Raw genomic sequence first — 15,793 nt, forward strand, 5'->3', positions numbered from 1 at the left:
GTACACACACACGCAGGCACGGCGCGGGTCCACGCAGGCACGGCGCGGGTCCACGCATGCACGCTAGTGTGCGCGCGCACACACACACACACACACACGCACGCACACACACACACACACACACACACACACACAAACACACACACTCACTCACTCACTCACTCACTCATTCACTCATTCGCATGACAAAGCACACGCCCCTCAACGACGGTGAGTGGACTAGGCGCTTGTAAACACACATGGATCGGAGGATCTTTTTTTTTTTTTCGCATGGTAACAACAGAGTAACAAATCAGCACACTGCATCAGCTGGGCTGCGAGAGAGCCACACGGCTAATCTGAATGAATGCCATCGTGACTCTCCCTCTGTCCTCCCCTCATTTTCATTTTCTCTCTCTCTCTCCCTTGTTCTCTATCTCCATCCCTCCCTCCATCTCTCTTATGACTCATGTCAGGTCAGCTATTTTTCAGCTTCAATGTTTTGTTTTGTTTGTTTTTTTTCCTTTGGGCAGCTTGCCAGTCACACTGGCCTGTGTCATGTGCGGTGGACAGACACACACACACACACACACACACACACACACACACACACACACACACACACACACACACACACACACCCCTCCATTTAAAAGAAAGATTTGTGTCATACAACGAATGGCCATGAAATTCAGATCTCATTATGTGCTTAGGAGGAATCGAACCTGCATGTACTGCGGTTCCGTGCGTGTGTGTGTGTGTGTCTGTGTGTGTACCCCAACTGTTCCATCTCAGCGATGTACATGTCACGCCAACAAATTGCTTCCAGCCCATCGAAATTAGATCTGTGCTCCCTGTGAATCAACATTCCCCTTAGTTTGGGTGACAATTCAGATGGCACAAAATGATCATAAGCCTTGGGTCTATTCAAGACACAAACAGCTGTTGTTTTCCAGGTATCATGCATGAATATATTACAAAAAAAAACACAGCCTGACATGATGCACGGGCAAGAAATCAGCTCACTTGCAGCAAATCTAAGTTGTTTAAATCACACTCACAAAAACGAGGAGGGTGTGTGGGGGGGGGGGGGGGAGAGGAGACTCAGGAGAGGCAAACGCAGTCAGTTCAGTCGACGCGCTTCGATAATGTTGTGGGCTGTCAAAAGCTCTGCATCAACAGTCAAATGTCATCACCACGCCAACATGCTATTTTGAGCGGGCTTGTAGATAGCGCTCACCGGGGGCAACTGATCCAAAAAAGAGCTACCGACTGCTACAGCTGCCTCCGGCTCGATGGTCTAAACACAGGCACTGCGTCCAGAGGTGGGCTACATGAAAGCTGACCGCTCCAGACAGAGACGGCTGGACTCATTTCAAAGGTCCTCAGGGCTCAGGAATACAGAGCCGCAGTATTAACATTGCCCAAAGCCATGTCTTTTACAAGCAAAAGCTCACCAACCAGACCACATTTGCCAAACCATATTTGCATTTCCAAAAGCTACATGTTGTTTCACAGATCAAAAGAACACAAGCACTGTGGAAATGACATGAGTCTAAATGGGTTTGCAAGTCTTCTTCAATAAAATGCTGTGGAAGACAACTGAGATGCACTATGTAAACAGACTCACAGCTCTACCAAGGAACAAGGCTAGATGGGGGTTGGTTAATGGGGCCATATCATTGCCACTGATTCTACTCTCCTTCGAATCCCATTCCTAACCAATAAAGTGGCAAGCCAGGGAGATCTTATTAACTTCATCCATCATCTGATTCCTGCGGCTTGCGGGCATATCACATCACAGGCACAGAGACGCCTCTGTTTGCAATGCTCCACCTTGGGGAAAATCGGCATAAAAATTCACCTCACTAACTGCACGAGTTCAACAGAGTCTCACCTCCTGCTCAACACCAGCCCCAATTAACTCAATCAAACAGGTGTGCTCCCCGCTGAGAAGATTTCACATCAACAGTCTCCGACTTTCATCATCTCCTCTATATAGGTATTACAAACAAAGTTGTTTAATTTAGTTTAGTTTAGTTTTTCATTTATCAACTTTGTTTCCTTCAGGGACCAGGTAGGCTACTAAATGCATTAATCACAAGAGGAGAAAATATGCTTTGTACCAGATTTAGCTTAATTTCCATCACTATAGGAGTTTGATAATATTGTCTGAATATATCATGATGACTCACAGACTGATCAAAGATGGCTGGTGGTTTTGTGTGAGTGCATGGCAACAGAGCCCAGCCTCCTATCTCCTGCTGCCGTTTCAGCTGAGACGCTCTACAGTGAGGTGCCGGTAGCGTTTCAGGCACACAGGGGGGGAAAATGACAAATTAAAAACCAATAAAGAAAACAACATTGTAATGGATGCCGCCGCAAAACTCAGCCTTTCCTCCTGCAGGAATTAATATGCGCTAAAAGCCGTGCCGCATTTGCATAAAGCAGGCGCTGGAGGGGGAGGCGGTATCGAATGGGGGTCTGGTGTGTGTGTGTGTGTGTGTGTGTGTGTGTGTGTGTGTGTGTGTGTGTGTGTGTGTGTGTGTGTGTGTGTGTGTGTGTGTGTGTGTGTGTGTGTGTGTGTGTGTGTGTGTTTGGGGGAAGATGGGCTGATTGGAGAGGCTTGGTTGGGTTGGAGGGTAGGTGGTGGGGTGGGATGGGGTGTGGTGGTGGGGGCGAAGGCGGCGATTAAGATTCATGCTGGCACCTCATGACAGCTGGCCTATCCATCAGAGGTGCGCGCGTCAGAGCCAGCGAGCCTCCAGAGCTGCGGCTGATAGGGCCCCCGGTGCGCAGCCCCGCCAATCACTCGCCCGCTCCCAAGGCTTACTCACGACCGCTACCAGCCACGAGAACCGATGCGGGGAAACAAGGAACAGGTGTGTGTGTGTGTGTGCCTAGACTACGCAAAGTGTGACAAGTAGCAAAACAGCACTATAAAATGTCCTTTGGGATCAATGAAGAAAGCATCTATCTAAATACTACACAAGATGCTGCTTATTGCAACAGCTGTTTGTTGAGAACAGACACAGACAGGTCTATAATATAATATATGTTAAGACTGAAGACCTTTTATGCATGTGGATTGCCTCAGCCTCCCTGTGTGTGTAAGTGTGTGTGTGTGTGTGTGTGTGTGTGTGTGTGTGTAAGTGTGTGTGTACGTGCCCATTCTAGGGGGTGTAAAACCCATTTCTGCCAAAAAAATCACACCAACCCAGCAGGTTCCACACAGGTGTGAAGACCAGCGGCAGCCCCGGCGGCGGCTGAAAGGATCCGCAGCAGCGCGGCGAGATGTGCGGAGCGGCCGACGCAGCAGCTGGCTGACGGTGCCCCTCCAGGCGCCCACTCCAGCGCGTCACTGATGGAGGGTTAATGTGAGCTGCCCCGTGAGACAGGGAACGGGGGCCATTATGACAGGGCTCTGAGAGGGGGGGGGGGGGGATTAACGGAGAGATGTGTGTGACAGGAGGAGGCCACAGGTGAGAGGAGCAATGCATCACACACATACACCACTCAAAAATGAGATGAAGAGCCTTTAGGGGTTGGTGTGTGTGTGTGTGTGTGTGTGTTGGAAACTTACTGTGTACTGTGCACATCACTCTACCACAGTACTCTGTACTGAGTGAAGATTGATTCAAACTCACACTGTTTGTGTGGAGATTCATTACTTTACTTTCTCAGACACACAGACACACACACAGACACACACCAGAACCTTAGTGCTTTGAGACTGGCAGTCAGCGACCTCTAGTTTCACATTGGGCCCCTGCGCCGCTCCGCGCAAGCAGACACAGTAATTAATGCCCCAACACCAGCACCCCTAATTAGCACAACTAATGCCCATTACTTATTCATGGTGCAAAACGCTGATCATCATCATCATTACATTTACATTACATTTAGCCATTTAGCAGGCGCCGCTCCCTCCACAGTGGCTTGCTCGCACGCTCGCCCTGCGCCGAGGACATCCATTTCATAAACGCTGATGCACCCTGGGAGCTGACCTTGACTGCGTTCATATTATGTCCTCCCACAGAAAGGCACGGCTGTTTGTGCTAGGGGATCTGGCTGGATCGTTAGCTAGGCTATATTTATGAAAAAAGTAAAAAAGAAAAAAAAAAAAAACACTGAAAGTAGATACAACGGAAAATGAACTAATCCTGGCGATAGCTATTCTATGCCAACAACAACCTTGCCAGCCAGGTTTGCCAGCACTCTGTATTGGTGACTGCTGCTGCAGAGAGAGCTATATATGAGAGCTGGCATCAGGCTGGAAACATTTCTGGCAGCTCTCACACACACACACAGTCGAGGAGTGAGAGCATTAGAAATTCATTAGCTGCCCCAGTGGGCAAGTGAATCCACCAGCGTGCCGCTTGCATTGTCCCATTTTGTTTGCATAGGACCTCTGTGCAATCTCAATCTCCACACGTAACATAACATAATCTACTTACACACATTACTTTAAATCTGTTACATTCACAGTAATTCTACTTGTGTGCGGAGCAATCAGGTAGAGGGAACTTGGCAGCACACATGGATAGTCGGTTTGTTCCGGTTGACTCGTCCATGAACTGCACTGCGCTGGGCTGGGATGGGCGGAAGAATGAAGAGCTCCCTCAGTGCCAATCAGGGAGTCTGAACAAACGCTTTCAGCCTGCCATCACCCGAGAGCCACAAAACCAGTCAAGAGCTTTTTTTTCTTTTTTCCCCGCCACGTAGTTGAATGGCACCAACAAAGGCAGCAGTTAGGCGCTGCCACAATAGCATCTCTGACAGGTATTCCCATGATTTAAATGGCAGCCCCAAAAACCGCTCTACAGCCCAGCACCAAAGGAACGCCACAGCAGAGGCACTATTACTCATTTTCAGTCCGGGTTTTAACATTAAACACCACTGGAGGATCTCTGACACACACACACACACACACACACACACACACACACACACACACACACACACACACACACACACACACACACACACACACACACACACACACACACACACACACACACACACACACACACACACACACACACACACACACACACACACACACACACACACACACACACACACACACACACACACACACACACGAGGGGGCCGAATGCATTACAGGAAGCCTGTGTGAAAAGAGCCACTAACGTGAATACCAGTGGACACAAACAGAGGCGGCCACAGGGCTTTGTGTTCAAAATGGCAATGGGAGATAAAATCTGCTCTTCTGCTCCGGTGTCGGTGGCGGTTATAAAGGGAGTCCGCGCACAAGACAGCCCAGGCAAAGCTCCTAACCCACGCATTCTCACTCCTTATAACTCACACAAGCCTTTGGACCATTACAGCAAATAAATAACCAAAGTCAGTCACAAGAATACTGTAGGGGAATAGATTAGATTTAGATTTAAGAGATCTGAATGCAACCCTCCCCGATTCTTCCACTCAGAGCGCTTCACCTCGACCCCCATCGCTGAGGGCTCTTTACTGGGCAAGCAGACGGCTGTAATGATGAGGCTGACAGGCTGCGGGTGATCACTCATAAGTGCCACAGCGAAAGATCAATTCAGAGAGCCCAATTTACCACCTGACAGTCACGACGAAGAAACTGATCTATGTCTGGGCTGGTGACAGCCCTGTCAAAATACTCGCATCACACACATACAGAAGCATGTGCACACACACACACACACACACACGCGCAACAGGTAACTTGACAAATCATCCTCAACACTTTGGTTATTATTTCTCTGCCAAATTCTATGAACACATTATTGTACACGCTGTTGCCTGGGAAATCTGACAGCTCTTTTTTCCCAAAAGGAACAAATAGAGAGATAATGAAAAACAATCCTTCTGCAAGCAACAGAATGAATACTGAGCAGCAGAAGAAGAAGGCAGAGTCTGCCCTTCTGGTTTATAGGGTTGCTGACTTTAAGATCAACAGCCAATACAATTTGCCTACAATTTGATTTCCATGCTTCGTCGGTTGGCTGGAATATTTTATGGCTTGATGTTTGTTTGTTTCCCATTTAAAGCAGAAGAATTGTGTACAAACACCAGAGTTTTTGAAGCCACTCACTACAAAGACAGTTACAGGACAGTGAGAAACATCGGACAAAACACTTGTTGGATTAGACTCACAGACTCTACCTTTAACGTGCTGTAAATATTGAGTGAAAAAAATTCAAAGAATGCTTCTCCTGAAGAGAGCTAAGGGGAGGAAGGAAACTGCTATTTAAAAGAGTACAAGATGAATGACTGACAGTGTTCCAAAATGTGCTAAACTTATTTCAAAGGACATTGACAACCACCTAGGCTGCCTAATATAAGACATTACAGCCATATATTGGAAGATATCTATAATAGCGCTCAGGAGCCACAGTAATTAAATTCAGAAGATATTACATCTGAAAATCAACAAACAAACTCATCTTATTCTAGCTTATCACCCAAAGAAGATTGCTACTGCTGTAAATTGCAATTCATAATAACCAGAGAAATGTGGGTGGGTGGGGGTGGGGGGGGGGGCATTCTTTGTTTTTCTTTTTGACTGGCACACCACATTAAAAAAAAAAAGTCTCACAGACTCCCACGACATAATTAATCATCTTATATTTTACATCAATGTGAAATAGCTGTTTTGACTGACTGATTAATGAGGACGCTTAACGTTGTGATATATCTGAATAGCAGACCGTAGATCTGTATGACAGACACCCTCAGGTTCAGGGAATGGCTGTTTGTAACACTTTAGATGTTCCATTCAAATCAACTACTCAAGTTGGTGAGGTGCCAATACACAGCCTAAATAGTAAAAATCTCCAGACCCTCCCGTTATTCTTACTATAGGTCAAAACAGCTTTAGCTGTAAGTAATTACTCAGCGGTATTGCATGGTGTGTAAATAGAGTTTACTAAAGATGATAAACAAATAAAATGAAGTGTCCATTTATTTCAATGTAATATCAATGACCTTTTGATATTCAGTCTAGGTATGTTTGGGGGGGGTTGGGGTTGTTTACTGGCCAGCACCCGCTGCTGAGAAATCTAGAGGAAACACTGGTTGCATTAGAGACCAAACTTTCCAGTTCATTTCCACAGTGACCAGTTAGCTCATTAATCATTCGCCTATGAAATTAACTCAAATTGGTGTTGATTGGTGCCGGCAAAACTTGGGTAATAGGCTCTGTGTCAACAGGCCACAATCTGCAACAATTCCTATCTTGGAACACATAAATGTGAATCTTCAACTAGAGGTCTGGATTCAAAGACCACAAGTGAATCAAATAAGCAGCCGAACCCAATAATGCCCAACAAATTAACACAAAGTGTCACTTGAGCCTAAGTCTTCGCCATTTGCTATGAACTAAGCTTATGTGACCAACAGCTGTTGGGAGAGGGATGATTTCATAGAGAAGCACTGAATGAAAAAAATGCAATTAGACACATGGATAAATGCCACATGCTCTCGACTGGTGCAGCATCTTCTGCCATTCAAAGGGAACAGAGATAAAAATGTGGCAAAATATCTAGACAAAAAACTGTACTAAACGACATTTGCATTTCATTAAATATATTCAAACTGCAAGATGTGCATTGTGCAACTGAATATATCCATAATATCTTGATATAAAAATGAATAATGTGCCATTGAAGCAGATGCCCTGGAAGCCATCTTTGTGCATGGGGCTGTGGACTATAACTCTATCTGGGCTTGGAGACTCTCTCGAGTCCAAGGCTCCACGACACTACCCATTGCGCTCATCTGACTCAATGGCTAGGAATAAAAGGATTTCCCAGGAGAGCTAAGCGCATTAACTTGGCCCCTCACTTTCTCTCCCTCTCTTTCTCCACATTTCCAATAAACGGATGCAAAACAAAAATAGAGAGAGGATGGGAGGGAAGGAGGACCTTGACATTTGCAATGTCCTTTATCTTGGAAAGGACATTTCATCCCCCTTCAGGACAATAACTTGAGCTTTAAAAAAAAAAAGTACACAACCACCAGATATGAGGACTAAACCCACTGCACTCAACATGTGGAAGCTCCGGGTAACTAACCATGCCTTATAGCAGTGTAGACATTTTAGGCCTCGGGACACGGTGGATCTTGGTCAAATACTCACTGGACGGAGCCCTTTCAAGGAATGTGCACACAGGCAGCAGCAGTGGCTGAATTGGTGCCACACAACGCAACAAGGTAAAGGGTTTAAATGCCAGGGAGAGATGTTCCAATCCCTTCAATGCACTGCAAAGTTCAGCTAGTGATTTTATAAAAAAGGGACCTTTAAAATGTACTAAATGCAAAACAGCTCAGAATGTGAGGCAGGCTGTGGGAGGAAGCTGGAGAGTCTCCCTTTCTGTGCTCTTGTGAAGAACACTCTGTTGTGCATTAAAGAAGCTGTGGGAGACATGCATGCATAACGTATGAACCGCACCTCCACAGTTCATTAGGCACAATAACGGAGCCTTCCGCCTCCCTGTCCTTCACACAACATGCTTTCATATGCCGCAAACAACAACACAGAAACACGGCCGGCCCCGTGTGCAGATAAACGGTCGGATGGATAAATGTTGTTGGGGTTTTTTTGCGCGGGTAAACAAATAGGCTCCTCCGCTTTGGACAGAACTAAGCAAGGTCACGAGCGGAGAGCAGAGGGGCTGGAGGAGGGTCAGCGAGCGAGTCCGGTGTCAGCGGCGGTGAAAGAGATCTAACGTGACGTTCCTCCAGGACAGCCTCTGCTTCGCCTCACAAAAGGGTGGGGTCAGTGAGGGCCGCTGGAGGACTGCAGTAGGTGGATTCGATAGCAGCGGCAGTAGCAGCAGCAACGGAGAAGCTAAACACTGAGGTGCCTGTGTTCACTGTGAATGGAGGGAAGCAAAAATATTTGGCATGGCAGGATTTTTTTTTCTAGTTTTGTTGACGCAGCTTGTGCAAGCAAACAGCCATACTGGCGTTGGTCAAATCTTCATCTACAGATTTGAACTCTACAGGAAAAGAACAAGAATTTATGGTTTATTTGTTTGTTTTGGTTTTCACGTCTGCACTATTAACCATCCTTTATTTGTCACAAATAACAAACTGACTTGTATCAACATATCTAATAAAAGCACGCACTGCCAAAAAAGTAAAAGAACACACTGAAAGCAAGGTATCCAAGAAACATCACTATCACCCAGAAAACCTTTCAAAGACTTGAGCCTATTAAGAACTATTAACTCTTACGTTCAACTACCACTTGATTAAGAGGAGCAACTGCCTGGTCAGAAGACTTCCTTTGGGAATACTTGGGCACCACTAGGACCAAAACAGGCTGCTCTACACAGGAAGTTTGAGCTGTGGGAGTACAATACGGATGCGGGTTATCTTGTCTTGTGCTAGCTTTAAACTAACCGCCCTAAAATTGTGACACAAACATGTCATGGAATTCAACAAGACGATTACAAGACAGGACATTATAACTGAGGTTTCAGACATACCTTATGGAACAAGTTGTTAAACTTATTTATATAAAGAAAATAGAACGGTCTAGCTATGCAAGTCATTATCTTCACTTTGCCAAGCAGCACAGCTCCAAGCTCATACACAAAACAATCAATGTCAGAGCCAGAGCCAGAGAGGTGATATTGAACGATGAAAGTTTTGAGAAATTGCAAGTTTCAAAGCAGCAGAACCCTTTTCAGGGTTCCCACTCTAAGTCAAATGTAAAATTCCATGACTTTTCCCTGACTTCCCCTGACAAAAAACCTGAATTCCCATGACTTATTATACAATAAATGGTACAATATCGAATATTCCGACCAATAGTTTCAAAGCAGTCGCATATCGTTCATGAATCTTTTATTTTTATAGAGCTGGAGATAAATAAATGGGCACTGAAGGAACAAAGTTGGGCTACTCAAGCAAGCAGTAAATCTAATAACCAGATATACATCAGTTCTGTGAGGAAATATGTGTGTTAATGTATTTTGACAAGTACATTTTAAACTGCTACAACAAAATTCCCTGATATTCCATGACTTTGGCCCAAAATGATCCAATTCCCTGACTTTCCATGTCTGGAATAGACATTACAAAATTCCATGAAATTCTAGAAATTCCATGACCCGTGGGAACCCTGCCTATTAGATAGATTCCTCAGACAGAGAGAAGTGTCCCCGAATTACAGTAGGTTAACACATCACAGAACTGCTAGTGCACTGAAGAAAGAGGGTTAGAGAAATGAATGAGTGTTGCGAGGGATACATCTACAAATAGTTACTGTGTGATTTTCTTTGTAGCTTGCCACACGCAATAGCTCAAACTTTCTCCACAGCAATGTTTGTACACCTACATTTTTAATACAACATATGCTTCTTCATAAAAACTGAACCCAAATGACAATCAACAATGATTAAGCTTACATACACAACAAGTGTTGTAAGACACAACTCAATGATTTGAGTGCTACATCAGCATCACATGTTATCTGTCAATATAGAAAATGAAGAGAACTTACCAATGCACACATCAATTTTGCCCTTGATGGCTGCCTCGTGCAGTGGTGTGTAGTTCCAATTATCACGAGCATTTGGGTCAGCTCCTTGGCATAACAGCAGACTGACAACCTCAGCGTGGCCAAAAGAGCAGGCATTATGCAACGGAATTAAACCACCATCATCACGGGCATGGACGTTTGCCCCAGTCTGAAGGAGATGCTCCACCACGTCCTTCCTCCCAAAACCTGCAATGTTTCAGAGGATATGAAATTCTAGTCTCCTCACTTACTAACAATGACCAGTAGTAAATAATTTAAAGTCATTCTGACATGTTTCTCGTTGCATGCATTTGTATAACTGATCTAATTTCATACATGTGAGATTAGGTTAAATTAAATTAAATTAATTTAATTTACTTTACTTAGATTCAACTTAGACTTGGGCTGTATTAGCTTTCTATTACTACAGTAATATTCGCTATAAAGAGAAAGCCATCACAAATGCACAACAAAGAGTTTTGCTTGCATCGGCTTGTCTTCCTTTATGTTAAAGTTACTGACAAAAGATTTAAGAGATTTTAAAGATTCAGATCTTAATGCTAGCTAACGTCCACACACTTTTAACTTTTTGAAAAGCCAAACGTTACTATACATTCTCTCTACTGAAAACTTAACTCTCGAAGGGTCTACATTGAAATAGCAAAATTCATCCAGACGCTAGCATCTCTAATTCAACTTGAATGAGTATGTTTTTTTTGTTTTATGTTTCTTATCATACGTAATAAGATGAATAGCCTGATTGTATTGTATGACGCTGGGTTCAAAAACATTAGCCACAGCTAGCGGTAGCTACGTTAGCAACTGCTGAGGGCAGCTAATTGCGAAAAACCAAAACAAACCACTCTCGACAAACAGCAACGATGCTTTGCTAGCAATCGGCCATTTAATTGGACGTGCTAGAACTAGCTAGTTCTCACAAAACTTAGTTAGCCAGCTACCTAGCTTGCTACCTGCTCTGCAAAACTGCTTACTCGTTGAAGAAACACGATAGAAACTTAACAGTTACCTGCAGCAAAATGCAGCGGGGTCGATTTACGACCAGCCATGTCTTTAGCGTTCACATTAACCGAATCCACCAGTCTCTTCACCCGTGATACGTCCCCATTGCGACAGGCCTCGAAAAGCTCCCGAAAGGCTCCACTGGTCCCACAGCCGCCGCCTCCAGGGCTGGTGCTGCCTGAATCCGGACTGGAGCCACTGCTGCTACCGCCAGCTGTGGATGAGCTAGTAGAGCTGCTACTGCTCAGGGCCGGAGCAGGGAGGTCGGGGGAGACCGGAGTTATCTCCGGATCAACGACACTCTCTTGCTCGGGCCCAGCCACAGGCGATGCTGTCGACCCTCCGGACACTGGGGGTGATCCCGGAGGAGTTAGAGTATGTGTAGAGGGTCGTGGTGGTGATGAAAGGTTTGATTGTTGCTGCTGGGATGAGCGACGAGACGCCGCCATTTTCATCAGTCCCTCTAGCAACAAAAATAGTTCTGTTGAACTTCCGGGGAGTGGGAGGGAAACTTCCGGTCTTGAGTTACAGCGCACTCCAATGGCGCACACAGGTGGCCTATTTCATGGAGTGCCAGTTACATATAACTTAATTTTATTCATAGTAATATGTTATGCTCTTTTGTTTTCTTTTAAAGTTGAGAACATCATAGAAATGCAATCCAGTCCAGACCAGTCAACATGTGATAGGGGGTAGGCTATCTGGTGATGCTGTGGTAATGCTGTGGTGTAGTTCATGCCAGTTGTGGTCCAATCAATCCAAAGAGAAAGAGAGAGTTGCGACACTCTGATGTCGCCACCACACGATCAATAGTTCCAAAAACCTGTGCTGAATGGCTTTATTGCAGGAGAGTGTAATCTAGTAACTCATGGGCCACTGACCAAGTGATTGGCAGTTTTCAGTTCCAAAATTGTCTCCATAACCCAGAAACTGGCATGGAAAAGCGCTGCCATCTTTTTCCAGTCTTACGGGAGTGTCGCCACTCTGCTTTCTTCACATGCTGGTCCAAACAATTTTTTTTATTTATTGAGTTATACTTCCTTCTTCAATTTAATAACATTTCATATCTCTTTTTCTTATTCACAACAAGTTTTCAAAGGTGATGGTGGTCCAACTGTGAAACAGAAATGGCAGACCACCGGCAGCAAGTCACTAGTGGTCCAAAATCTGATTTTGCCATCTGGGAGACTCTACTGTATAATGGCCAGCTTTCATTTAAGCATGTAAGACATAATACTGACATAAGCTATCTGTCTCGTGGTATGCACTGTCCCCCTTTGTTCCTATCTCAATACACCACAACTCCAAAATGCATAACTCCAACATTTCCTTGAAAAAGCATATATCTATATATATCTCAAATATATAGTATTTCTGTACTGCATCGATGACCTGGGGTCACCTATTTGTAACTGATAATTATTGTAAAGGTTTTTGCCTTTACATATCTTAGTCTTTACCAATTTGACAGAAATCATATGCTTTAGATTAAAATTCTAAACTATGTATGATATATATGCCCACCACAACCTCTTATCCGTAATGACTATAAGCATATTGCACCACCTCTCTGTGTGTTTGGCCTGTCCACTTCTGTCAGAGCCGACCATTCAGAGAGGAGTTATTTATAGTCATCCAACAGTAGGCTCAGTCTGCACGTTACCACCTGATGTTTACCAGGTCACTGTTACACCTCTCCTTGACCTTAGGTGATCTTCTCATCAATCACTGACTTGGTATTAAGTCATGGCATGAATTGTGGGCCAAATGCAGTTTTGCAATTTGATTGCTTTCATCAGAGCTAAATCAGTGATTTGATGAAGAGAGAGAGATCGACGATTTGTTAGTGGTTAATAACACGGTGGGACTTTCCCGATGTTGTCCCTTTTTTTTGTGTCATATGATTGACATAGACAATATTGCATCATGACCATAACCATCATTTATTCATAACTGCATGGGATTGAAATCTTGATTTGGAGTTGATAATAATGTGTCCAGTGCAGTGCACCTATGTCCATCATTCAGGATAATGTATTCTATTTCAAATGTTTTTGCTTTCACTCACAAGAAATAAATCTGCTCTTATTGAAATCTGACCTGAGTATTTTGAGATCTTAAGTTGCATTTAAATTACACATGGGCAGAGTCATGAAGAAAGACAGTTGAAATTAAGAAATTCAAGGAAATGGTCAAAATTGTTTAAGGTAAATTAAGCTCAATCGTGTCTAAGAGAAATACACTAGAGAGATCTCTTTTTAATTCTTCCTGTCCTCTGGGTGGGTTCTTCAACTTGGTGATCTGAACCCTATGTTGCACAATAGAAACTGACCTCTTGACAGTGACCAAAGTCACCAGACCAAACATGCCATACTATATACCGTAAGTAATGGCATAGTGTACATGTGGACATAGGAGCCTTAAGTGTTTTGCCTCACAAATGTGAAAGCATATATCACAGTTAAATGGAGATTGATCAAAGTCAGTAATAAGCATTCAGTTACAGTTTTTTACAACTGCTTACACACGTTTTCAAAACTCTGTGTCTATTTTTCAAAACTCCAAACACAAAACCAACAATTGCTCACACAAAATGCAAAATGGTTGTGTATGTATTCATAAGTCTATAGAAAAATGTATTGAGCTAATGGTAACTTGGGGAGACACAAAAATATAGTAAAAAAGACCAGTTTTACTGTACCTAAGTCGACATTTTGTAGAACATTCCTTTCAAAGTATCTGCATTGGTTCTAAAATCCTATAGGGCCAGATTGAAAGGGTCCATACCTACATATAGAGTATCTATTTATAGGCCTATACTAAGGCAATGACTGGATGGTGTTCCGTAAAGTAATGAGTGTTTACACATGTGAAGATAGAGAGTGAAGCACTGGTGATTTAGTGTGGCATTTTGATGGGATTTTTATTGAACTTGTCTTTTAGTCTAGGACTAGGTTTAATCCACGCACATGAAATTGGCCCTTAAAATATAAATGAGCAATTTCACGCAAAACTGTCACGTCCATAACGCCAACTAAATGCCATGGTATTTGTATGATGCGAATGATTATTATCTTGAAATTACTATTATTATGAACGTTTTTCATGTAAGTTCTACAACCAAGAAGAGCGAATGCTCAAATTTCAAGTAATCATCATTCACATCATACCATGGCATTGTGTTTGTGTTATGGACGTGACAGTTTTGCATGGAATTGCCCAAATGTAAAAAAGTGATGACCATGTGGTATTACTGTAAATACCTGGGACAAGATTAGACTTGAGCAAATTGCAATACATCTTCACAACACAAAATTCCCTTCATTTGTGAGAGAAAAGCCTCTTAATAACAAAGTAAGAGAGGTGATGTGAGGGCTAGTCAAGAGTTAAATCACTCTGATCTCAAACAGGTGCACTTTTAAATGTGATTTAGAAGATATTGAAGGTACTTCACACACATACAATGTAAGGCACGTAGTGAGATCACTCATGGTTGCTCAACTATTATCTGAGTTCCATAAGAATAAGTCTTTTAGGCTCATCTTCGTGTCTGTTTTATAATCCCAGTGAAATGCTGTTGATGGCTTTTCTGTTGGTGATGTTTTTGCCCCCACAAATGTTGTTTTGTTGGTGATTTTGTGTTTGCTGGTAAATAGACTTGGTTGTTGATTGGCCGCTATGGAAAATCCCCCGCCTATAGCATTAAGAATTTCCCACCTCTCCTGTATATCTGAAATTACACTCTGAGCTGCTATGGCTCCTGCTCTCAACATCATGGTGGTGGTTGCTGTTTCCCTGGTGTAAAAAACAGGCCTTGAACGACACTGAAAACAGGATGATCTTGACCTATGCTTGAATTTCATAATTGTGTTAAGTACACAGAACTGTGCAAATTTGGAGTGGCTTTAAAGTGGCCAAAGACTAGGGTGCTGAGTTTTCAAAGAGTGCAAACACACTAGTATTTGTCAAACATTAAGCAAAGTAACATTCCAGACGGATGTGAAAATGTGCTGTATTACAGTAAACACTGACACCGAACAATTTGACCAAGATTAGAACTTATCTATATGGAAGCCCATTTCCACCACTATATAAAAAAGTTTTTACAGTATTCACATTTTATACAACGACCCAACTTTTTCTGATTTGGGGTTGTATCTTGGAAGTTTGTTTTTGTGATTTGCGGTTGTACAGTCGGCAGCTGTTGGCCTATGCATTTATATCAGATGAGCGGTAAGCAGTTTCGGACATGGTGTTCTCGCAGGGCATCCT

General features: G+C 43.5%; 1 protein-coding gene across 2 annotated transcripts in view; it reads right to left on the reverse strand.

The window, feature by feature from the left end:
* The window catches only part of tnksa (tankyrase, TRF1-interacting ankyrin-related ADP-ribose polymerase a), a 108,039-nt gene extending 96,068 nt beyond the window's left edge, over nt 1-11,971 (reverse strand). For both annotated transcript variants that reach the window (XM_076284614.1, XM_076284613.1), the window contains exons 1-2: nt 11,529-11,971; nt 10,484-10,708 (exon numbers count right to left, since the gene is read on the reverse strand). In XM_076284614.1, coding sequence (XP_076140729.1) covers nt 10,484-10,708; nt 11,529-11,970 — 667 coding nt within the window. In that variant the 5' untranslated portion in view covers nt 11,971. The remainder of the gene's footprint in view (nt 1-10,483; nt 10,709-11,528) is intronic.
* Nucleotides 11,972-15,793: the final 3,822 nt, after the last annotated feature.

The sequence above is a fragment of the Alosa pseudoharengus genome, unplaced genomic scaffold, assembly GCF_046254945.1.
Source record: "Alosa pseudoharengus isolate Yale_2024_CS ecotype anadromous, Long Island Sound unplaced genomic scaffold, YU_APseudo_1.1 YU_APseudo_1.1_scf_14, whole genome shotgun sequence".
Classification (NCBI taxonomy): domain Eukaryota; kingdom Metazoa; phylum Chordata; class Actinopteri; order Clupeiformes; family Clupeidae; genus Alosa; species Alosa pseudoharengus.